Here is a 26768-nt window from a genome sequence, read left to right on the forward strand (position 1 = left end):
CTGTTCGCCTGGTATCCCATCCAGATTTTGGCCATTTGACGCGAGGTTTTTCCCTTTGTACGGTGGCGCCCCCATCGGCAATTTCTTGAACTACATTTTTAAAGCCAGTTATACGCCCGTTTTGTTTTCTCCGTTATTTGTGGGCCGATTTGGGCGTGCGACGGCTTCCTGTGATCGGAAAAATGTCCCTGATTTTATGAAGTCCTTTTTAAGCACAAAGGATATCAAGGATCGAAAATATTAATTTTCTCCGCTTTTTATGGGCCGATCTGAGCTTGCGACGGCATCTTGTGATCGGAAAAATGTCCCCGATTTGATGGAGTCCTTATCAAGGACCAAGGATCAAGGATATTTACTCCAGACATATTTGATTTGGATTTCCCCTCAATTGTGGCTTGATCGGGGCGTGTCATGGCCCCCGTGATCAGAAAAATATCCTTGATCCTTTGGTAAGGATTCCAACCACCCCAACCATACATTCTTAGTTTTCTCGGCAACTTCTGGAACGATCGGGACGTGCGACGGCTTCCTGTGTTCGAAAAAATGTTCCTGATTTAATGGAGTCCTTATCAAGGACCAAGGATAAAGGATATTTTGTCCAGACATGTATATCTTGATTTCTCCCCTATTTGTGGCCCGATCGGGACGGCCGACGTCTTCCTGAGTTCGGAAAAATTTCCTCGATCCTCCGGTAAGGACTTCAACAACCCCAACCATACATTCTTAGTTTTCTCGGCTACTTGTGGCCCGATCGGGATGTGCGACGTCTTCCTGTGATCCGATAAATGTCCCTGATTTTATGGAGTCCTTATCAAGGATCAAGGACATTTATCCTCAATCAAAAATGTGTAGTTTTCTCCGCTATTTGGTCACCGATCTGGACGTGCTACGCCTTTTTTTAGTCGGTATAGTTTTCCCGACAAAGGATGATTTTTAAATATTTTTATTCATTAAAAGTTAGCTTAGTATAAATAAAGACACAAGTAGTAAACATTTTTTGTATCTACTATGTAAATGAAAGCGTATATCCTTAAACCTAACAACAAGGAGATATATCTAGAGTCTAGTAGCCCGCTTAGCTCTTCCCTTGGTTGTCGTAGTCAAAGTCCTTGCTGTCGATGGCCAAGTCGTGGAGGTTCCTGTGAAGGAAGATATATTTTAAAATACATTCCCAATCATAATATATAGTGATTCACTTACGCGATCTCTGGTCACTGCACGATCACTGCAGCGGACGGGGCGCCGCATTGTGGACGCAGCAACACAGGTGGGGCATCATGGATATGGCAAATAGCAGGACTGCCGTGGAATCATCAACGGAGGAGACACCGACGGCGAGCGGACTGGAAAGGCGGAGTAAACAGCGTGTGACGCAAGGAAGAGGGCCATGGTCCACTGCCTATCGGGACCGGAATCATGTCCCGAGGGGCGCACGGCATCGTGGCCCCGTGCTCAGGAGCAGGCTCCGATCGGGTGCCTGGAATGGACTGCCATCATCGAGCGCACACTTGCTCATGTAAACCCCAAGACCAGAAGGGTGAAGTTCCTGGTAAACGATGATGGACATATCGATGTTCGCAAGAGGTTTTCCTGGCCATCGGAGAGGGCCACCTGGAATGGAATGAATGGAAGGGTTAAATAAAGTAGTTATGGAATCTGTAAGGAATCTAATCTTTATATAAGAATCTACGAGATCGTCAGCATCTCTGCATCTCTGTTGGTGACTCAATTTGGATTCGCTGGTATGGTCCGTTGATCCGTAGTCGTCGGCTATGATGCCGAGCGGATATCGATTACCGTGCTACATGTTGCGAGCTGCCTATTGCAGAAGGTGACATGAATCATATACCATTGGTATTTTCAGCTAAACTCCATTGTTTTGGAATGGTCCTTTCTCCATTGCTTAAGTTAACTTTCAAACAATATCGGGACAAAGTGGCATGGTGGACATTACGATTATAAAAGCAAATATGCACCGGAAACAGAGTGCAATTTAGACAATGTATTGTGAAGCTTCTAAAAAATATCGTAGCGCCATGGACGCGTGCAGACTATATTTTGAACGTTTGAAATGGCATTTTCGATCTACTCTACGTGTTTTTAATAGGGATTCCACGTAGCATTTTTGTGGACTGTTCTCTTCAACGGAGAGACTCTGCCCTCGTTTTTGAATATTCCCATTCAAATGCAAATACCACGTCTGGTTCTATCCCCATGAAAGACGTGTACATACACTCAGATGGGAAAAAGCTGGCGAGAGAAGAGAGGCGGGCGCGTTTTCTAATTAATAAGGCCACCACCTCGACGCCATCATTGGAATTCTGGCGCGTGGATTCCCGCGTTTTTTTCCTTTCAGCTGTACGAATTTCCCAGCGGCATTTTGCGAAATGCAAAAACAACAGAGCACACACGCACACCCTGAATAATACGAGAACACAATGGACAGTTGGGAGAGAGTAAGAAAAAATGACGGAAAGAAACAAAGGAGAATAGAGATATCTCATTATGGACAAAAGCAGGCCAACGAGTCCAAAATGAAAAAATTATGCACCCAAAGATCCGTACAGAAGGCCGTCCGTCCATGTCCCCCATCCCTACTCATCAACAGGGCCAGTCTTGACCAGTCGGTCTGCGTATTTACGAATCTGTTTACAGCGCCGGGAACCCGGTTTTCCGCCTCAATTTGAGCTCCTTTTTGCTGGAGCAACACGAGTGCCAGAAATAATCAAAATATAATAAGCAGGCTCTTGGAGGCGCTGGAAAATGAGGCGTATAATAATTTTCCTTTTGCTCGAAAGCCCTGTCCTTGTTTTTCTGGCTATGCGATTTATGGTGGCAGGTTCCGGCGTCTGGGCTTGGTGCGGGGTAGCAGGGGTAGGTAAGGTTGGGCAGTCGATCGGTATGTGCATTAAGTAGATTAAGTAAGTAAGATTAAGTAGAATGGTTAGATTATCGATTAAATGTAATAAGAATCAAAGCTGTTTAATATGTTTTAAGTATTAGCTACTTATCAAGAGACCAAAGACTCTAGGTATAGGTATAATATGTGCAGGGTAAAATCTATTCGATTCCGAAATTGATTGCTCCACGCCGTCAAATTAGGAAATTTTCTGACAACTGATGCAATTTACCATTCACGGTGGTTCACGGACATTTCGGCCTACTTTTTCTTTTCCAACCTCATCGGCTTTGCACGCTTTGGGTTATCAGCAGTCAGTTCATAAGCTGGATTACTCAAAGGATTTTTAAGGCTATCCTTAGAAAACAAAATATCAGCAACTACTATCTGCTCAGCGCCATGCTAATCGGTTGTTGGGGCCACGAGATGGTCCGCCAAAAATAAAGGTACATGGACTGATATTCCAGTCCAAGGCCCGTAGGGCGACTAGTTTTTAATAGGTTGGTTGACCAGGTTCAGATCTCCGTGCTCACGTTCTGGGGCCTATAGATGTCCAGTTCAGTTTTCGAAGAAATGAATATAGTGAATGACGGTGGGCCGTTTTGGGTGGGCCTACTCGTATATGACAGAAAAACGGAAAACTAGAATGGGAGATTGAGACACTGCGTTTGCTCGTTATGTTTCGAATCGCGAGATTAAGCTGGAAAATATGCACTCACAGCAATCAAATGTTGAACAAATTTAGTTAACCAGTTAAATAAAAAAAGGACACTAATACAAAGTGCATAAGTGCTTCTTTTAATAGGTTTTATTTGGTATCCGTGGAAAACCAAACATCAGCCACATTTTGAAGCCCATAAACTCCGCTTAAGCTTTATGTGCGACATTTTGTAGGAGAAATTAGCAAATACAATAGTCAAACACAAATATCTGGCCAATTTGTTTGACAAATACATAGGTAGGACATGCCCGAATTCCAAAAGCAGAACGAGGCGCGTACATCCTGAAATCGAGCGAGACCCTCGTCAACGCGGATGTCGCAAACGGGTTTGGATTTCTGTTTCGAGTATATGCAATATTTGATGTTTTGGCATGGCCTTATTAGATTTATTAAACGCTATGCATCGCCCGAATATTTTGTATTTTCCTGGCTTTTTATACGAGAAATGGGAACGGCATTCGAGCTACATTTTGCGGATAGCCACATGGCAGCCATGCAGTGGATTGGATCCACGAGGCACACAAGCAATTAATTAATTTTAATTTTGGCTAAACGCGTGACATGGCTGCTAAGCGGTTTTGGGCCCCGACACCTGTTGATCTGCTGATTGAAAGCTCACTTTCAGCTGTCATTTCCAAGCTACACAGGTACGAAAATTGGAGCTGACTATATTTGTACGAGTGGGCATGTCTTTCTTTCCGCAAAGTACTGTATTGTATTTGTACACATTATCTGTGCGTTATGCAGAAGAAAGTCCTTGCTGTACAAGGAGGTCTACCAAAGATGGTATAGTGATTGCTTAGATAAACACAAAGATCTTGTCCCCCGTAAATCGAAGAAAAGTCTTGACTTGGCAACGAAAATATTGGATCCTTGGTCGTTCGTTGCCTGTAAATACACTTTATTCGTCGAGAGCCATGCAGATTGAACATCGCTGCGAAACTGCGAAAATATTTACGGTACGTACGGTATGTGCTCTACAGCGTGCTTCATAGGGTTTCTACATGGGCTCTAGTAGTGGCAATTAAATGTTTTTGGTAAAGCTGAATTAAATGTATGGCTTATGGAGGCTTTGGAGAGCCATGAAAATGCATCTGGCCACTGTCATCCTAGCCCTGAAAGGGGGGAAAAGGGGTACGGGATCTCTTCCGTGCTGATGACAAAGCCCGGGAAACCTTGAAAATTTTGAGTGCAGTTTTGGCAGTAGACCACGCAACCAAAGCCATAGCCATAGCCACATCCACACTGCCCCCCCCCCCCCCCTAGCACGTCCCCTGGCCGAAATGCATAATCCATGGGTGTGCGGACGAAGTGGGCGTGGCCGGTCAGCACTTACTGCCTTCGCTGATTGCGCGTGACAGTTTTCGAGTCAGCAGTTTCGCATTTAACGCACTCACGCGGAAAACTATCTAAAGTTTGGATCTCCCTACAAATACACCCATATGTATGTACATATCCCTATGAACGAGGGGGCCTTAGGCACATCAATTTGGATTCGGGACGAGCGTCGCACCATTCAGCAATCCACCCGTCCACCCGTACAACGATCAGGGCCCCGCCGTCATCCCCGGGCCAGAGTAAACTCAATTAGCGTTTGCACAAGCTTTTAGCCAAACTAAGTTATGATTGCTGTTGGTGTTGGCCCGGACGCTGGCGAAATGCATTAGGTTTATGATGCCACCATTCACGGTGGAGTATACTCGGATATTAATTATTTTAAATACTCGTACGTATGTTATTGACTAAATTACCAGGACATTGCGTTGGGTGGGAGATGTAACGAATCGTTCATGCCTCTGGCCACAACAAATCCAAATCAATTACTTAATTGCCAGTAGATGCCTGTGCATATGTACCTGACTGTCCCTGTGATTTGTGAGATTTGATTCGCAAAACTATCTTTACTTTGCGTACGTGGACCTTCGCGAAGTAATTGAGCCACTGCTGAGATATCACAGTAATCGATTCTCTTGCCATTCTCGAGGGCATTCCTCCAGTGTGCAGCTACCTCCGGGAGGCCAGTAAAAAGCTCAAAACGTGCCTCCAAGTATGCCGAGCATTTTAATTAAAACTCGTTTTTTGTATCTTGCCCTTCCACCGCTTAGCCACACGGCCCCTAAGGTGGTCCTACGGCTGTTCCAGCCCGTCCGTTACCTCAATTTAACGGCAGCTGCCGTCGTGCTTGATTACCCCTGAGCCACGCATCCGCCTTCGCCTTCGCCTCGGCCTGCACCTCTCGGCTGACGTGCACCACTTGAAAACTTTTCCCCTTGTCATGTGCAAAATGTCCAACACCGTCGTAGTCGTACTCCCTCGTCCTACAGCCTGCCTGGGGGCGAAACAGCTCAGTGCCGGGGTGGAAAATCAAATAAGTAGTACAACAAAAAACAAAAACATAATGGTAGAGACCGGGCCGGGCTGCAGAGTCCAAGTGAAGGATTAAAAAGATATTTCTACATAATGCTATGCACAATATTGCTATGTTAGAAGTCGATCGATGCTTTCTAGAGGTTTCAGCTCTGATAAGAAAATGTTTCAGCTATGTAGCTCGAGCAATTCTGGTGCTTTGTATCTATTGCTAATGCTTCGCCCACATGTCGGTATTAGCACAGTCTGTTATGCGGCACTCAATTGCACTTAGGCTGTCACTAAACCATCTCCCGCCGAGCAGAGGAGGCGGACAGCTTTGCAATCTGTCATAAGGGGGATTGCAGCCGGGCTGCGTGGGGCCGCCTCGACGCCTCGGAGAGCGAGTGTTCCGGTGTGCCTTCGATGCCGTACAAACGAGCATGCAATAAAGATTACCAAGGATTGTTAAACACAAATTGAGCTCAATGATGAGTTATTTGGCAGAGAATCCTTAGTGCTTTCAGCTGAAAAGAATCAGCTTTGTCGAGCTATGCAAGGCTCTCGACGGAACTAAATTATCAGTAAATTAAATCTCAGAAGCGTTTCCCTTGGCCTACGAGCATGAACATGCAGTCAGATTGTATTGTTTAAAAATACCAGGTACTCGGAGAGCACAGGGCAATATTTGCACCTGCATCAGAACCAATGTATTCTTCGTCCGGGTCAAGTAAAAGTTTTGCCACTTCCTTCCTGTCTAATGTGGATATCCTGCAACCCTTCTACTCGGGCGGGTATCATCCTTACATTACGAAACAGTCTGGTTGTTTTTTTTTATCTAATAAGTAAGCAAAGCAGAGAGGCTAGATACAAAAGTCTTGTCATCCTGTAATGGGAACGATGAGTTTCGAGTACTGCCCAGAATGGACCTCCTTTCGGCTGGAGATGGCAGCCCGTGTTTTGGCTCGTCTGTACTTCCTTTTCAGGGATTGTAAATCTGAAATTTCCATTTGCACAACTGAATGAATCCAGCATTGCCAACTGTCTTATGTTTTCATTAAACGTGGCCGCATGCCGTCACATTTCCCATTTGCTCTTTTCCACTTTCCCGGGGCTCGATTTGGTCGACAACAAGAACCAGAACAGCCACAATGAAGTTTCCATTGTTTACCATTTTTGCCGGATGACTAGTCAGCTCACAAATATGTATATTTTTCGTTTGGACAGCATGCATTTCTGTTTCAAATTTGGTGTTGTATGAATGAGACAGCTGTATAAAGCTGCTTCATTTTTAATTTATTTTATTAATTTCTAGAGTTCTATACGTACATACATATATGTATGTATCAATTCGCAGGCCATTGAAGACACTAGCTTAGAATTCTTAACGCAAAGAAGGACAATGTTCAGACACCATTAAGTACATATGTACATATGTGTTAGTGTTGTGTTGCTCATGAGTGAGTGAACAAAAAAGAGTCTTTCACTTAAGTGAGCAACTGAACATGTTCCTTCCAAGCTGTTCTTTGTTGTTCACTTGTTCATTTTTGCTCACTTGTTCTCTACTCTACTCGCAATTTTTATTTTTAGTTTTTAATGTTTGATTAAAAGTGAACGTATTTTATTTGTGTCACAATCTGTGTTGCTTCCAGATCTGTGCGTAAACAGTGAGCAGGTGAGCAACTGAGCAATCTAGGTGAGCAAGTGAGCAATATGAGTGAGCAAGTGAGCAACTGAGCAATCTAGGTGAACAAGTGAGCAATCTAAGTGAGCAATATGAGTGAGTTGACCCACCTACTAAAAAAGAACAAGTGAGCATGTTCCCCAAAATGAGCAATGTTTACCCAACACTAATATGTGTGTTTTTCCGTCCGTCCGTTGAAGGACGGATACCAGGATACCAGGATACCTCGTGAAAAAGCACGTTCTTATGAGTGCGAATCGTCATATGAATTAAGGCTGGAACTGGCACTTTTCCAGCAACTTGGAAAAAGGTTCGATTTGTATTCTACATACCTTACATTTAAATTGAAGATTCTACTCAATTTTCTTTCGTTACATGTACCCGTCTCTTTTGTATATACCACCTTTTAGCGGTTCTGCGAAGTAGTTGGGGTTGTAAGTATTGTCCTGTGGCGAAAGTCCTTCAACAGGCACCAAAACGAATCATCGTTTAGTGCTCCCTAGTTTTGTTTCGCCTCTGGAGGAGGACGGTGTGGAGCCATTACATTAATTAAATTATATCTGTATGACCCCGTCCCCAATCGTAAAATCCAATACACTTAATGCATCTGTCAACACAGCAGTCGCAAAAAGTGTGTACAAAATGTTCAAAAGCGAAATCACGTACTTAAAGGCAATAAGCATTTTTATATCCAGCCACGTGGGTCCTGCCGTCAAAACTTCGGCACGGGACGAGCATTCCCCCACTCCCCCAGCACTCCACTCCCAGCACAAACAGATTTCTATTAAAACGCAAATTTCAACAGATTAACACACAGCCGGCAGAGAGGGGGTCCCGCCCGGACAGGCGCGTGTCATTTTCCGTGCAACAATTTGAAACTTTTATAGAGTTTTCGGCGGCCACAGAATCCATCGATGCCTCTGGACAAGTTTGGGAACACGTTAAACTTTTTACGACTTTTCTAGATGAGCATTTGAGTGCCCAAAATGTATGCCCGACTTCTTTTGCCGAAGATACTCGTAATGCAGTCAGGAAACGGGAAACGGGAACCGGGAATCGGGAATCAGGAATCAGGACACAGAAGTCAGGAGTCGACGGATAATGAAATTAAAGGCAGCAGCTGCTGCTAATTAACTCCGCCAGTTAAGCCGTGGGGCAGCGCGCCAGTTTATAAATTCAAGTTAAAAAAGTAATAAAGCATTTCTGCTGATTGAAAAACACTCTGAGGCTACGGCTCAGCCTTCATCGCATATTTATAGACTCTGGCCTCCACACACTAGTAGATTTCACGTGCTTTTTATACAATAAATATTTAAATGCCAACTTGGCGTAAGCGAAGCTAAACTTAAGTACGACCGCACATCTGGCATGAATAAATAGAATGCCTGCCCCTTTTTGCCAAAGTAAGTCGAAAAGGTGAGATCCCTCGGAGAGCAGAAAGGGCGCAAGGGAGCTTAACGTTTGAGGTCTTTCGAGCGAGAAAAACCCCTTTAAATGGAGCGTAAATTGAAATTTTGGTGCCGCTCTGGACCTGCAACCTGACACTGCGATTCCCAGCCTGCATTGGATTCTGCAGGCAAAATGCAATTAAAGTGCGGCGGGCGAATTTTGTGACGATTCCCGTGTAACAGTTCGGGTTTGAGTTCAAGGCATCCCGACCAGGGCTTGTGTGCCGGCTGAGCTCTTGTACCACTTTTATTTAACTAGGCTAAGCGGCTTTGCCAGGCAAACTTTTCCATACCAAAATCCGCTCGACTTTTGGATAAGTCTAGAGCGCCCGCTCCCCCGCTCGCCCGCGCGCCTTCTTTTATCACCCCGTGACCCCATGTCCTCGTACTGGTAGGTATGTATGTCTGGATGTTTGTGCGAATCGTTACTTAATATGGCCAAGACACTCTTTAAGTTTGAAACAGTCGCCTGTCAGTTCCATACTTTGGTTTGCTTTAGAGACTTTATACGAGTGGTGCCAAAACCTTTTGATCCCCAAGCCTGTGCATCCCCCCCATTGGCAGGAAATAATTTATGATTTCTCCCAATGAAAATGCAAAGTTATGCATAAAATTAATACTAATCTACCTGTAATGTTGTCAGTATCTTTAGATTTCATGCATTTTCCTCAGTTGTCGATTGGGCTTCTGCCAGGGAATTTTCCACTCAATATTCGAAAAGCATGCCAAACGATTAGCGTAGGTGGCCAGACATGTCGAATCTTTTACTTTCTAAATGATTTAATGTACATTTAATTACAATTTATTGATAAGCACATATGCATGCCGAACCGGCTGAACTCTGGTGGATCGGTTGATAATCACATATTTGTTTAAAAATATTTAATCTTCATTTATTCACCATAATCAAAAGGGAATGTTTATCGGCCCCACAACGAAGCCTAAACAAATGAAAAACTCATTTCTGTGTGGGACCAACAACCGAAGCCAGCCACAAAGACTAGCCGCATAATTTGCTAATGTGCCTATGCATGTGCACACAAAGCCGAGCTCCAGCGGGGAAGCCCAACTGCGTCAAATCTTTTGTACGTTTTCCCGTGTAATTTATTTGACAGTTTGACAATTTGAAAAAAAAAACACCACGCTAAACAGCAGAAGAACGACCTGGAAAAGCGTGTGCAAACGGCCGCGGGCATACAAAGGTTCCGGCTCGACGATGACGTCGCAACAGTGGCAGCGTCAGGCGGCAGGCGGCAGGCGGTAGGCGGGGCTCGCCTCTCGGACCACTGCAAGGCGCTAATGTTGAATTAAACGAGCTCTGACAGCGGCATAAACAAGAGGCGAGCCGCGCCAGGGGCCGCCCAGCTTCCCCCCGAAGGCCGGCAAGCAGTTCCACCCAGGATTCCGCACAGGACCTGGATTTATATGCCACACATTTACATTTACGTACGAGGATGTGGATGTGGATGTGTATGTGCCCATGCATATTTATGATAAATTGTCGCTGGTGGCAACGTGTCGCTGACATTTTGGTGCCTAAAAAAGTACACAAACCGAGAACAGTCCCAATGAAAGAAAAACTCCGCCGAAGTCAAAGTCAGCATGAATGTTTTTCGCGAAATTTTAATAACCTAGCGACTGGCATTATTATTGAATTGGTGAAAATCGAAAATGACTTTGTAATACGAAAAAAGAAGCGAAAAATAAGTGAAATACGAGAAATACGAGCATTCGAAACGACTTTTTATAAAGCTGAAAAGCCATTTAATGTCGCGCCGCAAAAATAAGCCAGCAGTGGGGCTTATTGGAAAATTCTTAAAAGGAAACAAAGAGAAGGCAAAAATACAGAACTCCAATGAGAGAGAGACCATGCCCAGTCGCCGCGTCTCTAAGCTTTATTGTCTCTGTCTCCGTCTCTGTCTCTGTCTCTGACTCTGTCTCTGCCTCTGCATCTGCCATTTGCACACGTTTAAATCTCTGGTCGCACTTAACCTGTTAGCTGTCTCTCTTCCTCTCCCACTCTCTCTTTCTCGGGCTCTCTGTGTGCGTGTGCATAAGTGTTCAAATGTAGTCGTAAAAGCGCTTTTACGTAATGCGACGATGTCGCTGAGGCCGAGATGATGATGGTCCCAAATGAATACCGTACGTGTGTTTCAGCCTTGAAGGGAAATCTACCAGCCGCATCTATTTCGTCCCTGCGCAGATGCTGGGAAACAGTTAAAGTTAAAACCACTTGCGTACAGAGTCTGAGGGATTAGACGAGGGGCACAAATACTCAAAATTGTAAAGTATGGGCTCCGTGGAAACTTTCTCATGTGCTTTTCAAGAGCTCTTCACCCGATTTTCTTCAGGCATGTTCTGGGAACCAGTTTCGCTGAAGTCGTTTTATCGAAATATGTACTGAGACTGGTACTGGATAAACCCCAATTAGGGGTATTATCTTAGGCATTTTTATTCGAGAGACAGTTCTAGTTTGGAAGTTTGATATTTATCCAATATACATACATTTCTTTTAAATATGGGAAGTGTAATTACGACATGCTCACACGCACATTTTTCTTATCTTGTTGAAAAAACCTTCGAGGAAGTGTGCCGGTGGCAGGCACCAATTTGTTTTCACTTTCGACCAAGTGCACATGGGTATATGTACGAATCAAAAGCAGAGGTCTTAGGGAACTGTCAGTGAAGGACCTAAAGGGAATTCCTCACTATTAGATTAAGTTTACGGCTCGTTTTTTTGTAGGGTATCGCTAAGGTAGGTCTATTCCACCAATTCCACCAATTCACAATGTCAAAGTGTGCATATACTGGTATGTATAGAAAGCGTGCAAACTTTGAAATTTCATTCAATATCATTTTGATTATGCTCGCATTCTGTATAGTTCAATGAAACATTGAAAATCCATTAAAAAGAACCATGTCCGACCACCAAATGGTTTCTGCCTATACATTTTTAATAAATCGCGGTCCATCATCGGTTCATAGGCGCGTATATTGAATATTTACTAATACTAATACTAATACAAGGAAGTAATACCAATATATGAGCCACTAAAAGTATTCCCGTTTCCTTTCAGCTGCCAACTGGTACTCCCATTCAGCTGCCTGTTTGAACGGGCTGAGCAAATTAATTATACACATACATACGTTTGGTTAAGTTTGTTTGACTAATAAAAGGTATATTTGATTGCAGTCTTATCTGAGCAGCAGCTCCAGGTCAGGCTCCAGTTAAATGCCATGTCCTTTGGTTTGTTTAAAGGCCTGAAACAGGATGAGCGGCTGAGGAAGTCAGTGACATGCAGCAGCATTACATACTAGACAAATATACATATTACCTAGTTTACTTGAGCAAATACAGGCTGGACTGGGGCCCACATTACTAGCAAACCGCACACACACAGCATTTTAATTAAAGACATTTCCATGTCCTCTATATGGCCATCTGCGTGTGCGAATTTCTTGAGAACTACATCCATAGGTGTTTGGATGCTTTTAGGTCGATGAAAAACACTCAAATTGGTGGAAGAACGGCACTCACCTAGGTTGATCTTTTTATAACCCGAAAGAGGGTAATTGGTCAGAATTGGCCAAATTGGTTTGTATCGCGCAGAAGGCCATATGCCCAGCCGAACCATCCCTTTGTCTGGATGGTCTATTCTATTGTAGATAAGCCTTCGGACCATTCGCTGCATCTTTCAGTCTTTATTCCTGTAAAAGGGGCTTCAAAATATATACCGTTGAAAGAGTTTCCCAAAATAAATTTCATCGGATTACCTGCTTGTATCTGGCCTTGCCCTCTTATTTGTTTGTCGCACTGTCAATTACTTTCACCGTTTGTGTCAATACGACGGGCTGCAAGTGCTTTTCAATTAAGAGAGACGCATTGCGGGCTGGCAAAACAAAAATGCACATCGCATTCGCTGTGGCTTTCGTCACTCCTGATGGGGCACGGCGCAACGCTTGGGCGGTCGACACTCAGGAGCCCAAGACCCGGCGCCCACATGTCGTGGGCTTCGTTGGAGACAGTGGCATCCTGCCGGACGCAGGAGCCCAGCCCTCTCGCCGCGCTTATGCAAATGGGTTTTGAGTCAAGAGCGAAGGTCACTGCGTCCTTTGCGGTTCTTAAATGCACGTTGTGCTGGTACCTCGCGCCTTTCCCACTGCGGACTCTGTGTCCCCACCCAGAACTCATTAATGACAGTGTTTCCTTTTAAGCCGGCAAGGAAGGAGAAGACCCTGCGTTTCTTAGTTTTTTTTTGTATTCTGGAATTTAACGGCATTACATCCCCAAGCTAGTTTCAATTTCCTTTTCAGGGTAGAGGGAGGATTAAATGCTGGGTAAAGGCGCTTAAGCGCAACTCGAGACTTTTTAATAATTTACGCCGAGGAAGCACGAATCTGAGAACCCTTGGAGTGGCGACCCTGCCGCCGCCACATGGAGGGCTAGGTGTGCAAATAGAGATGGAAATAAAAATAAATATTAGCCGAAGGGAAAGTGTTTCTCATCAGAATTTATGTAAATCTCTCAGATGTTCAAGAACCAACGGTACCGGTCAAAAAGAGGAAAGAGTAGCACAGCAGGCATAGATCTCGGTAAGACCTGACGACATTCACATCTCAATCCGTTGGAAAACATTTACAGGACATAGGCGGAGGTTTTGGTTTTGGTGTGGCGGTAGTGTCCCATCTGCTCCTTTGTTTCCGGAGCTCTGGACAGGTACCTATCGAGCGACCACTTGCCGGCACCCAGCTGCGAGAGAAGCAGGAATCCACCAATTTTACACAACAGTAGGCTTAAATGCTCCAACGACAGGAGCGCATCATTCCAGCCCCACAGGAACCAAAAGTGTGGGCTCAGCACGTCATGATAGGGTATGACTAAGGCAGTCAGGTATGCGGCAGCTCTGCACTTGATCCCCAAGACCAAGGCACTTAGGAGAGCGAGGGAGAGGGAGCTGGAGATGGGCTGAAACGGAATGTCACGTATAGTGCTATTGTCGGAACCTCGATTGAAGCCGAACTTACATTAATTATCTCCTCCAGCCAGGATATATAGATACTGGATAGGCCAATTCTTCCCGCCAACAACAGGAACTCGCACTTCTTGAGAGCCAACCTTGGCCATTCGTTCCTGTCTCGGAGATAGACTCTAGTGGCCAGAAGAACTAGTAGAGAGCTCACATCGAGGCAGTCGTTGAGGAGAGAGTGATACACATGAACCCACATAGTGAAGAGCAGTCGGTGAATCACTCTCCCTATCAGCAGCATTGTTACACCAGTCTCTTCTTTGCCTCGCACCAGGATCTGTGCAACGGCTGCAGAGGTCAGTAGAGCATCAAACGCCGTATAGATGTAGCCAAACACATCCGCGACATCCAGAACCACAGCCTTTTCGACGCTCACAAGTCGGTAATTCATTAGCGTGGCCAACACGCCCATGCAATGGTATGACATAATTAAATGTGGCACTAGCCCCAATACCCATGATCGGATCTTGTAGTGCAGCGCCTTGACTGCCAGAATTCCTTCGCAGGCAATTCGAAACATAATATTTTAGACGTGCGACGAAGGAAGTTTGAATTTGAAATACACAATAAATTGTAGTAGAGCAGGGATCGTTATAACGTATAAGTCCCGGCAAGCTCACACAAGCCCTATGTGTCACCTATCTAATGATCTCCTTATAATCCCATTTGGGTGTACACCTCCCATCGTTCCCTATTTAATCAGTGCACCACCGAGCCTTGAGCAGCCTCAGGGCATTATAATATGCCTAATTGTAGGGGGCCAGGCCAACAGGAGGCCAACAGCTTAGTGATGTGTTGAGCCGCGGTCAGGCAAATCAATCGTTCGACCAATTATCTCAAATTTTGCAGACGCCCAGGGCGGCCCGCAGCTCTCACATTGACGATTGCACCCGAATCCAAGCAGGCGGGGGCTCAGCTCCAATCTGGCTACAGGACTTCAAAATTTGTCGCTTCAACAAAATTTATGTACTGGATATTTCCACTCCTGGTAATTTAATGCACCGCCTGGTGGTGGTGTCGGGATCATCGCACTGCGACTTTGCAGAAGTGGTGGCCGAGAGCTTGGGGCTCCGCCTGCATCCAGTGCTGCGCGCGAAGTTCCCCAATGGAGAGATACGGTTCGAGCTGCTCGAGTCGGTGCGGGGAGCGGACGTCTACATAGTTCAGACCAGCTGCGAGCCGGTCAACGACATGCTGATGGAGCTTCTGGTTATGGTGCAGGCCTGTCGCTATGCCTCGGCCAACACGATTACGGCGGTGATGCCACTGTTTCCATACTCGCGGCAGGACAAAATGGACTCGTGGAAGCAGCCCATAACGGCCAAGCTAGTAGCCAACATGCTCTCTGTGGCCGGGGTCAATCGGGTCCTCACCATGCAACTGCACAACGCCCAGCTGCAGGGATTCTTTGACATACCCTGCGACAACCTGCAATCCGATATTGCCATCGAATCGTGGATTAAGCGCTTTATCCCCGACTACGCGGAGCTGGTGATTGTGGGCGCAGACAAAGGAGCGGTCAAAACGGCCACCCACATCAGCCACAAGTTGGGCACTCACGTGGCTCTGTTCCACAAGCAGAGGCGGGTGGCCAGCGAGGTGCACGACATGATACTGGTTGGGAGCGTTCGGGGCAAGGTCGTTGTGGTTGTGGACGATCTAGCGGACACCAGTAACACCCTATGCCTGGCCGCTGAGCGCTTGAACGAGGCCGGAGCGGCGAGAATCTACGCAGTCGTCACTCACGGCGTATTTTCGGGCCGGGCCCAGCAGAAGCTCAGTGAATCGCTGTTCGAGCTTGTCGTCTGCACGAATACCGTTCCCCAGCCCGCAGAAGTGGCCAAGAATCCAAGGTTCCACATCATTGATGTCTCCAATATCTTTGCAAAGTGCATTTGGAACATGCACGACAGTACTAGTATTGAGAACGCGTTTCGATCGGATTCCAGCCTGCTGAACTGGCGTTTGTCACATAGGAAAGACGCTGATAGTGTCTCTAAGAGCTTCACGGAAGAGGAGGGTGATAGGCTTTCGCAAAACGAGGCTTGCACCAATCAAAAGTCCACTCAAACCATTAAGAAAGATGTAAAGGGGCAGGAGAATTGATTTTGATTCAAATAAAGGTGCTGTACGTGCGTTTTCTCAGGTTATAGTCAATATCATAGTGTTTATTTGCCACACCACCCGCCTCCCGCCCTGCCTGTGTGGCAAACTGACCCTTCAACAGTTTATAGTATAAACAGGTCCTTGCCTCTTGAGGCATCTACCATTGTAAACAGTTCAATGCCTCGATAATCTCGCAAAGACTTCAGGATTGAGGACCAAACACCATTCATAAAGTGTTCAAATTTACTTTGCCACTTGATGGACTTCTCAACTTGACATCAATGGAGTCGGGTTCCTGCAAACGACTTGGTATCCGTATTAATGCCAGTGACTGTCAGCTTCGTCTGCTTCTTCTGACATTTTGCAATTTATCTGCTTACACAGCAGAAATTAATGCCACAAGTGGAAAACATTAAAGCCTGTAAAAAGCTTGAGGTAAAAGGCAAACAAAAGGGAGAACATTACGAAAGGAAAATAGAAAACAGAGGAGGGAAATGGGAAAATGGGCCAATGCTGTTGACATCCAAGCGGATTTTTCCATGCCTTTTGATGTCCCTAAAAAAAATACACAAACAGAGCCCAGTGGCGTGAATAGCTAAATAAAAAGAGCTCTGAGACTATATGTATGTAGACTATTATACGAGTAGGAGAGTCCACATACTCGAACGTCCAAAGAGAAGTAATCAAGGAATAGACGATTCTCCATGTGCAAAATGATCCAAGCCTCGAATTCGGGCATGGACTTTGACAACTGGAGTATACTGAAACTATATCCTCGAGTCTTAACTGTATCTAATCGGCGAGCGGCCATTAACAGTAATGACTACAGAGAGGTCACGCCTCTCGGGACCTTTACAAGGAATGAACTACAGGACAAAACAGTGGCCAGGCCGCGCCTATTCCGCCTATTAGCTAGTGCCTATTCCTCTTATCAGAGAGAAGACGCGAAGACCATTTTTGAAAGTCATTTAAAACAGGCGAGACGAGACACACGGTGGAGCGGACGATTCTCCACCCTTTACTGCTGACAATGAATTGGTATACAAAATCTTCCATCGAATTCTGTATATAATAGATAAATTCCTGTGCAACATCTCGTTAAACAAACAATCTTGTTTCTTTACAGAGTTTTACTTGTGTTTTGCGCGACAATCAAATCAGCGGCAAGCCCTTGGGGCATGAGAGCACTGAAGGAGAAGCGATTCCGACAAGGGCGAGGAGCAGACACGATTCGTTGACTTTGTTACAAATAATTTAAATCTATGTCAACAATTGGAACGCAACGCCATAATAATTCATTTGTTCCTTTCGTCACAGCTTCGTGACGGCTAATCAGCAGGACACCAGGGCGCTTGACGGCGCGGCAAAGAGGCAGACAGACAGTGGGGCAGACAGATAGTGGGACAGACAGACAATGGCCAAAAATGGCCATTTTGAAGGATGGCATGGCGTCATGGCTGCCCGACTCCCGACTTCCGCTGGAAATGAGTTTTGTTCTGATTTAGCTGGTCTTCCCTTTTGTGGTTGAATTAAACATAATCATTTCGGTCCCCTCTTATGAGTATTCAATTTTGCGGTCCTTATCGCATTGAACATTAAGTTTAATTTGATTTGATGTCACGCTTTTTGCTGTGTGCACATGCGCGACGCCATCGCAATTGTTTTGCCTTTTTTCGTCGCGATAAAATCGCTGTAATTTTATTAGTTTTCGTTTTTATTAACAATAATTTCTGATGCTGTTCGGACTTCGGCCTTCCCTGCCTTCCCTGCCTTCTGTGCCATTATTGAGTTTATTTTTCACACACACACAAGCATGTACATATGTATGTATGTATATTTGCCATTTGCATAGCCATAAATGATTAAAAAATAGATTTATTGTTGTCGCTTGATTGGAGGCTCGGATACTGGACATTATCATTATGGGGGCCATTGATATGCGTGCGATTATGAATTCAATTAATATGACACATTTTGTGGAAATTATAGGTTTTTTTTGTTAAAGTTTTGAATAATAAAACTCTATTTTCGGTGTTTACTAATCCAGAGCTGGATTAATTAGGTTTTAAGTGTACTTTACTTTAATTTATAATGTTTGTGGGGCAAATCAGTCCACCACAAAGGGAAGGTCATTGCTCCACACGAATTCTGGCTCTCTTCAGCAACAGCTTCGAGGCTTCGACGCCGATGCACTTCGAATGGGAGAATAAAACTTGTCACACTTCTCAAAAGAAGAAAGCACTTTCCTTTAAGCCTGAAGAACAACAACTTTCTGAAGATGTACCGACTGGCTGGGCATGTGTGTGGTGGGATTTGGTAGAAAGCCACAGAGAGCAACAGAGTCTGTAGGGATAACAGAGCAAGTAGAGCAACAGAGTCCGTAGCGATAACAGAGCAAGTAACAGAGAGAGAGAGTAGAAGCGGCCGTCGAACAAAGAGAGGAGAGAACACAGCCTCAACGATCGACGCCATTTGATTCGGCGCCAAGTCCCACTCAGCCACACGCAAATCACGAGCGCAATTATTTGTATTAATCTAATCATAATGTAATGTAATCATAACTAATCTTAAATAATATTCATAAATAAAGACTAATTATAGTAAAACCTGGCGTCCTGGACTAAGGTATAACTACGGAAAACCCGGGGCCACATGTGCATACTCGAACTTTGATTCTTGCCATGCGCTTGTTTAAACTTATTCACTGTCTGCCGTTACTCTTAGTCTGGTTTAGTCAGAAATAAATGAAATCTGTACCGGGGCGTCTGAACTTTTCCTCGAGAGTTATTAATCCATGGCAAAACAAAGCCCCGAATCGGTGACGTGACTCCTTGCAAATGGAAATGGAAATTCATGGGTGGGAAAAATCCTGCACAGTTTTTGTTGTCAATTTGCTTGTGAAACCTGCGCAGATGTCAAAAGAATAATGAGACAGGAATTGGGTTTAAAATGCGAAAATTCAAGAGAGCTTAGCTCATACCAACGCAGAAAATCAGAAAAATCAGCTTAAGACGTGCATGACATTTGAATATATAAACATAATTTTTTCTTTCATTTTACGGGAGGGCAATGACTGGAAAAAACAGGCGGATAATAGGCAAGCCCATAAGAGGGGAGCACAACCGAAAGCGTTTCTGATTGTGACTGTTCCCAGTCCATGAGTATCCAGTTTTTGGGGGTCCCCAGTCCCAACTGGGATTAAATGAAAATATCCAAAGAAAAAAGCTGAAGATAGCTTAATATCTTACACACCCTCTGTTAATGGAGTACAATGTATCGATTTTTGCATAAATGGAACTATATGGAACACTAAGGAACTCTTTTATATAGTGTAGCATCAATACATTTTCCGACAATTGCAATTAGATGTTGCACTCACAATGAAAAGCATAAGTCGCAGGACGCCTGTCTTCTATTTGGAGAACTGTGCGACCTTTGAGCAGTACGTTCCAAAAATCTTATAAAAGATATACATATGTACCCGACCCCGCAAGGGCTGGGTAGCCCTAGCAGAATAGCGTACGGAATCCCCACCGTATACACTTGATGCCCGTACATTTCATTTTCATGTATTTTTGGTCAAGGCAATGGCAGTCGTGTTCTCCAACCAAAACAATAAGAGAGACAATTTGAGAATGTCGTGACTGATATGAATATTCATGAACAGTTCGCGACGAATTTAATAATTAAATTGTTGGAATATAAATTCGTCCCCTGGGCAGCAGCGGGTCGTCTGGTTCCAGACTGCACTAAACCGAAAACTATTCAGCCGGTAGGAGTCTCCTGGAGAGGCACATGGGGAGGGTCCATGTCCATGACTAAATTAACAAATCAATTATTTAGCCCGAACGGTTTTGCAGGCCCTGTTTGGATTAGAGCGATGCGAATTAGGTGCGAATGTCCAGGCGGGTAATGCCTTAAATGCGAAACTGTGTAATTTGGTTAAAAGCCTTTGCTTATCACCCACTGGGTACAGTGCTTTTGGGTTCGAATTGGGTGCATTTCAGCAGGGCTGTACATTGCCAAATATATAGGTTTTTATACCAGGTACCTAAGTAGTACAGGTATATGAGTTAGGTGTGTAGGTATGTACTTATGAAGGAAGGAAACGTTTCCCACTTGTTCTTCTAGATCTTCTTCTCGATCTCAGAGACTAAGAGTTAAGTTAAGTCACAGTTAAGATGCTGATTGTGATTTTATTGGTTGCTGTTTGTGTATTGAATTCGGTTTAATAACCGGAGAATGCAGTTCCTCCTAGGGCCATGGTGAAGCCCAGAATGAAGACAAACATGAGTATGGTGGGTACCAGGCCTCCCAATAGCTGGGGATGAGAGTCAGTTCGTTGCTTGGGGTCACGACCTTCAACTACTGTCTAGCAGATACTTACAAACTGAAAGGGCCTGACATTTCCCCAGCCGGCAATAATCGTGTTGGATGGTGTACTGGTTGGTAGCATGAACTGATTGTGCAATGCAGTCGCAAATGGCACGGCCACGTTCTTACCCTAGAAGAAAGAGGTGTATTGCAATAGTCCTGATCGACCGTAGTCCACTTACGGCACCAAACATAATGGGGACACCGAGCTTAGCCAAGGTGGTGGCTGGTGCTAGGATAGTCATCAGGGCTCCCAATGCGGAGCCATACATCAAGGCAGTTCCCTTGCTCATTTTGCTCTTCTTCGCCGAGTCCGCCAACCAATCAAAGAAACCGGCCTTCTGGCCGCTGAACACGCAGCTGAACCCGGCAGCCAGCATGAAGATGTGTCCCCAAGGTGTATTGGAATTCACCGCCTTCCAGCCCAGTAGCGACGGCACACTGCCCTCCTTCTTGGGCTGGCGACACATGTAGTATTTGCAGAACATGTAGTTGGCGGGAATGCCAAAGAATAGAATACTCATTCCAATGATTGTGACGGAGGGACCATTAGTCGTTTTCTTGCTTATGGTGTCCCAGCCATCCATGAAGCCAGGCTTTCGCGTCATCATTAGCAGAAATGTAACAAGAATCAGGATGAGGGACAATTTGGTGTGGATTGTCCAGGGACCCATTTTCTCCCCCTTATCGGCCACGGCCTGTTTGAATCCGTCCCTATTGCCAGCACCCTCGGCCAGCTCCTGCTTCACTTTGCCCCCCGCCAGTCCGAGGAACATACAACTGATCCAAAGACTCAATACGATCATGCTAAGAATCATCGGAGCAATTAACAGCACCAGGAAGCTTCCAGCGCCGACCTTGCCCTTCAAATTCCTGGGGGAACAGGTATAATTATTTGGCAATAACTAACGAACGAGAAGACTGACAGACAGACATCGCAATGTCGAACCGGCCATTGATGCTGGCTAAGAATAAAATTACTTTACGGGTTCGGAAGCGCCTCCTTCTGTGCTCCTTGAGTACCGGATATAAAAATACTCTACTTACTTATTAAAAATGCCGATCAGAGCTTCATTGGGATCCTGTAGTGGCGAAATCATGCCCCCCAGGGTGGAGGCATAGCACACGGTTAAATAAATGCCCACTGCAGGACGCGACGGATAGGGTTTACTGTGAAACGGAGAGAAGTATTATTTTGTTGTATCGAAAGTATGGCACACTACTTTAGACTTACGATCCACGCTCGTAGGGCTCTTCGTCGGAGTACATTTTAACAATGCCAGCCTGAAAAAAGGATCGTTTGAGCCTTAATTTAATACTGGGATCACACACTCACCTCGTTGAATTCAGTCATCACAGCTAGAGCCACCTTCATCCAAAAGGCCGCAATGAGTGTGGAGTTAACCAGAACGGATGACAGCGCAGTGACAAGGACCAGAAATATCTGAAAACTATGCGGAGAAAGACCTAGTAAGTATGATCGGTTTGTATGGATTTTCTTACACTATGATGTTGGAACCACAAATTTTGATAACTATTACGGCGAGACGTTCACTGAGCTTCGAAGAGTCCATCATGACGCCCAGAATGACGCTGCCATATGTCAGAAATATTAGGTCTGTATAATACGAATTGCTGACGGGGCCAGAGCCCGCGATGCCCAAGACAGGAATGAATGTAATGTAGAGAAAAGCAGTTGCGCCTTGAGCCATAACGTTGAGGATGTAGTACAGATACAGGCATATTGTAATGTATATAAACCGAGACACCTATTGGGAATTCAGTTCAATTCGAGGGCCTGCTAAATAGACAGGCCTGTACGTACCAATATATTCTCTGCCAGCAGAATCGGGGCAAACACGAGGGGAATGACCACGATGAGAACGCCTTTGTAGTGAAACTTGCAAAACTGTTTTCGATCATCTTGCTCTTTGTATGGAAAGTCGCCAGGCTTGTACTCGGCGGCCTCACTTATTCGTAAATATTTGTTGTTTTGTTATTTTTTTTACACTATTATTTTTCCCTTAAATATTTACTTACGCCATTTTGGAAAGTATTTAAGACTTTTTATTTCCCGAAATAATTTGTGGAACGATTTCTAATGATTTGTTAAGGAATACGGAATATCTAACAGAATGATTTAAACAGGGCTGCTAAGACGAATAAAATTCGATGTGGCCCCAATCTGAACAGCATGCTGCGATGGTACCAGTTCATAGCCCAATCAATGGATTTTAGACACTTCTTTGAAGGGGTCGCAGGTTCAAGGATACAGATAGGGAAATTGCGGGCTTTATTTTATCACGCTTGGGCCATTTCATTGTCTATTATTTGTACGTGTAAGCTTGATTTTTTCCAAATTAGAATACCCTAATTGATTAATGATTCAGAAAAAAATATATGATAGTGCGTTCCACATTTTCTCCAGTTGAAAATTCCCAGTCTACCTTACATGATATTTCTTTGCAGTACTACGACGCACAGTGCAGTCCGGATCGTCCGGATAGAGGTGGCAAATACACACGCATCCAATGGAGAATTTTACAGAGCCCTCAGAAATCCAATAAATTTAATCAAACTTTTGCTTTAGAATATAGAACTCACAAAGTAGTAAAAAGTAAAGTATGTATTGTACGATTCTGTTTTAGGTATCTCTTATTGGTTTAATCATTTGAAGGCAAAGACAGTTCTAAAGAAAAAACGAACTAACAACTAATTTTTTGGTTGGTTTTCAACTTTGACTTGGCTTTAGAAAAAATAAATTCCTGGTTTCATTGAGTTTGGGGGGAAACCACTCTGCGACGGAGCTCCATTCACTTTTTTACTTAAATCTTATATTAATCATACGCCAGGCTATGCAAAAATATACATTTCTTTGAAAACAAACACTCGCAGCATCGTAAATTCTAGACACGCCTTGGCACTGGTAAAAAAAGTAAATTAAAAGAATGCAAATATTTGTGTTTGCTAACTCAAGGCGTAATCATTCTGCGAGCATTTCTTCGTATTGGCATTTGTCTTCCATATTTCCCAAAGACAAAGAACTCCAGAGAACTCCAGAGAACTCCTGCTTTAAGATGTACCCAAAAAGCAAAATCTCGTTCTGTAGCGTCGCTTAAGGAATCGCACTTAGCGATGCGCCTTTTAAATTTGATTAATATGTTTTTTGGATACTTCAATCTTTAACTCTATCTTTTTATTACCAACATTTTGTTGATATAACTTGCTAATCTTAGATCCAGAACGGTAGATGGTACGGCAATGGGTTAGGATTGTTGAGCCGTCTTCTGGGGTTCTGTCTCTCCCCCCCGGCCCAGTCTATGCAACGGTGGGATAAGTTTTTGTAGGGGGTTACGTGTACTCGGAGTCTCTATAGCAATTTTGCTTGTTTCTGAAAGCTGAGTAAACTTATGTAGGTCAGTTTTTATTGTAAAGGCTCCAGTGACTCTGGGCAATAAAACTTTTTCTAACAGTGCGGCAGAACCTGGCAGAGACTGCGATGTGGATGCTCCTCAATGCAGTTTCAAATTTGACGGCAGTGACAACTTTGTTTTGCCAGGTGACGCGTAACAACGACTGCGCGTCTCTGGCAATTTGGCGAAACTGCTCGTTCTGCTTCGTTAGAATTGAAGTAAGAGCCGGCGTTGTATTTGAGGTGGAAGCTGAATTAACTTTTCTACTCTAGCCAAATCTGCCGTACTACTAATTCCGTACCATATGGTTGGTCGGGGCACAGGGCCTTGCCTTGAATCAAATTTGACAGAGATAAAAGGTATTCCAAAATAAATAAGCAGGCATCCACACAGTGTCCCTCGATCCATTAATGGGCACCGTGCAGTCGCAACACTCAAACACTGAGTCCGTCCCTACTAGTGCTCCTGCCACTGTTTCTGTTTGTGCAATCGACGGTAAAATGCCTGGTTTGTTTAACCAAAGTTTTCGTGGGTTGACTTTACTCCTTCTTGTTTTACAAGTATCACATACTTTCATTCATTCATTTCAACTATTTTGATATTTAGTTGAATTACACATGCCGCTCTCTGACTCGTTTTTTGATTGTCTCAGATTGTCTCAACTTTGTTAAACAAGTAACAAGAATCTTGACAAGGGAGTACCCATGATTTCTGGAACTTTCTAATGTCCTTCGTTGGTGAAATGGTGCTTCGAAAATCGTCATCTCACATACCGCGAGATCGAGGCATCCTTGGACATTAGTATGACGTCCATCATCATAGAACTTATTATTTCTAGCTATCAAAAAACAATTTAGTTTTTCGGCACCGAAAGAGGCTGATGAAGTCTTGTTTTAGATAATATTTCTTGGAGAATATTTTTAAAGCCAATAAATCCATTTTCCACCAAAAGTAATTCGTTTTCCCATAGTTACGTACCTGGTATTGTACCACTTCCATTAAAATCTAGTCACTCACTAGTCAGGGTCTACATCCACCTCATAAAACAGATTCTTCAGTATTTGCGGCCATAGTTTCTTCATTCAACGCTTGCCAGCCTGCAAAGACAACAAACTCTTCAATAATTTGCATTGGGCTTTGGTAAAAAAAAGGACTTAATTGGAAAACACATCACATGATTAATAACGCAACGTAAATGAATTAAACATTTGTTTACCTATAAGCATGACCTTGCCTCCTAGTCTACAGTATTTATAGTATTTCTTTATCTTAATCAATTCCTCTATCATCATCTTAAGGGCGAACCGCTTCCAAAGTCCCTCACAGAGCGTTTAAAACTATGGCTATCCATGAGCGAAACCCTTCCATTACTTTAACCTGAGTGACACTTGATGCCTTGGCCATTTGGCCAGCGATGGCAGAAAAAAGGGATGCAAAAAATGAAATATATGAATCCAAAGACCAAGTATAACAACGCCGAATAAAGGACAACGGCCAAGCGGAAGTTGATTGACTCCTGTGGTAGAAGTTTTCCACCCACGGAAGTTTGATAAGGAAAAATGGCCGAGACTGCTCTTTGTCCTTCGGCCATTGTTCTCTCTTCCCGGGGGCTAACAGGACCCAAATATGTACATGTCTGGTTTTCGTTTTAAGGCCGAAATTCTAAGAATAAACTTGAAAAACCAAATGTATTTAGCATTTACTTCTCTTGCCACCTTTCCGTTTACTTTATTTGAAACATAATCAAAAGAATGTCGATTAGACACGTTTGCGACAACGTCTTCCGAAAACCTCCCATCCCAGCCAGCAGCGCGGTTGGGTGTCCATCAGCAGCTCCCCTGTCACAGGCAGCTGATTGTCCACCAAGGCTGCACAACTTGTGTGCTGCAGGGAGGTTCGTAGCTTCTGGGGCTGTCGCGGATCCAGGAGACTCCGACAGTAGGCCACCTTGTCCGCCTGCAAGGGCAGCTCCGTCTCGATTCGTTCCGTCCAGTTGATACTTGGCGCGGCAAGTTGCAGCAGCGCAAGAGGTAGGAAAACTATGAGTCCGAGTGCTGCTGACGCACACATGTCCATGCCGTCGCGACGGCCAGATCGGAACTGAGCTCTGGGGCCAACAGCGTTCTAGGTACTGCCAAGCTCTGACCAGCTGTTTTCGTTTGCTTGTTTGTTCAGGGCTTTAGTTTCCGACTGGAAATCTGGCGTTTGAGGCTTGGCTCTGTTTTTCTTTACGGAGTTTCTACGATTCAACAATTGAATCATTTAATCAGCTAGTTGTGAATATTGGATTTCTTCTTCTAATATTGTTCGGCTCGTTAGAACGCATGCAAGAATAGTTCCAAGTTGTTGAGTCCTTTAAAAGATACCTTTCAGTGCTTCAAGGTAATTATTTTTCGCTCAATGTTCGACCCTACATTTCGCTGCAATTGCTTGTCAGCCCTTTTCCTGCGTTTGGTGCTTTTACTATCGCCATCTCGACTGCTTGGCCTCTTCATTCTTCTGGTTGAAATTGCATTCACCCAAATGAAAGCGCAGTTACTCGACACTCCCGAATGAGGCGTGCAATCGAGTGTAAAGTACTCTCTTTTGTTACAGTATCCAACATCACGACAGGTTTGGACTGCTTTCTGCGCACTTCATAGAAAACATGTTTTGAGCAACATGTTTTACCTATAGCTACATATTCTATATACATATTCTAACAAGCAGGAGCACCATAAACACATTCAGCTCTGAGCAGAAATACCTTT

The 26768-nt window shown here is 44.3% G+C and overlaps 3 protein-coding genes across 5 annotated transcripts; all 3 read right to left on the bottom strand.

Moving 5' to 3' along the window:
• Nucleotides 1-927: 927 nt before the first annotated feature.
• Nucleotides 928-25109, bottom strand: LOC4811732 (protein I'm not dead yet). 3 transcript variants are annotated; one of them, XM_001352267.4, is made up of 9 exons: nt 22646-22795; nt 22431-22575; nt 22109-22374; nt 21942-22056; nt 21840-21889; nt 21653-21775; nt 20788-21478; nt 20619-20735; nt 20408-20552 (listed from the first exon to the last, which is right to left on the bottom strand). In XM_001352267.4, the coding sequence occupies exons 1-9, from the start codon at nt 22648-22650 to the stop codon at nt 20460-20462; spliced, it is 1605 nt and encodes a 534-aa protein (XP_001352303.3). In that variant the 5' UTR covers nt 22651-22795; the 3' UTR covers nt 20408-20459. The 3 variants fall into 3 exon arrangements, 2 of the variants coding, with proteins under 2 accessions (XP_001352303.3, XP_033235884.1); XR_004469176.1 differs by lacking the exons at nt 20408-20552; nt 20619-20735; nt 20788-21478 and adding exons at nt 928-1139; nt 1201-1611; XM_033379993.1 differs by lacking the exons at nt 22109-22374; nt 22431-22575; nt 22646-22795 and adding an exon at nt 24997-25109.
• LOC4811730 (uncharacterized) lies at nt 13592-14748 on the bottom strand. Its single transcript, XM_001352266.4, has 2 exons — nt 14124-14748; nt 13592-14064 (listed from the first exon to the last, which is right to left on the bottom strand). The coding sequence occupies exons 1-2, from the start codon at nt 14643-14645 to the stop codon at nt 13735-13737; spliced, it is 852 nt and encodes a 283-aa protein (XP_001352302.4). The 5' UTR covers nt 14646-14748; the 3' UTR covers nt 13592-13734.
• A 596-nt stretch (nt 25110-25705) lies between the features above and the next one.
• Nucleotides 25706-26242, bottom strand: LOC4811731 (uncharacterized). Its single transcript, XM_001352268.4, has one exon. The coding sequence runs from the start codon at nt 26092-26094 to the stop codon at nt 25777-25779; it is 318 nt and encodes a 105-aa protein (XP_001352304.3). The 5' UTR covers nt 26095-26242; the 3' UTR covers nt 25706-25776.
• Between the last annotated feature and the right edge of the window lie 526 nt (nt 26243-26768).

The sequence above is a fragment of the Drosophila pseudoobscura genome, chromosome 4 (assembly GCF_009870125.1).
Source record: "Drosophila pseudoobscura strain MV-25-SWS-2005 chromosome 4, UCI_Dpse_MV25, whole genome shotgun sequence".
NCBI lineage: Eukaryota > Metazoa > Arthropoda > Insecta > Diptera > Drosophilidae > Drosophila > Drosophila pseudoobscura.

Excerpts from the sequence above, each read along its gene's own strand:
- LOC4811731 (XM_001352268.4), bottom strand. The coding sequence starts at position 26,094 with ATGGACATGTGTGCGTCAGCAGCACTCGGACTCATAGTTTTCCTACCT.
- LOC4811730 (XM_001352266.4), bottom strand. The coding sequence starts at position 14,645 with ATGTTTCGAATTGCCTGCGAAGGAATTCTGGCAGTCAAGGCGCTGCAC. Across the intron at positions 14,065-14,123 it reads GGCTGGAGGAGATAATTAAT|CCCATCTCCAGCTCCCTCTC; the intron begins GTAAGTTCGGCT and ends ATTCCGTTTCAG.
- LOC4811732 (XM_001352267.4), bottom strand. Across the intron at positions 21,776-21,839 it reads GAGCCCTACGAGCGTGGATC|TAAACCCTATCCGTCGCGTC; the intron begins GTAAGTCTAAAG and ends TCCGTTTCACAG. Across the intron at positions 20,553-20,618 it reads ATGTCAGGCCCTTTCAGTTT|CTATTGGGAGGCCTGGTACC; the intron begins GTAAGTATCTGC and ends TCTCATCCCCAG.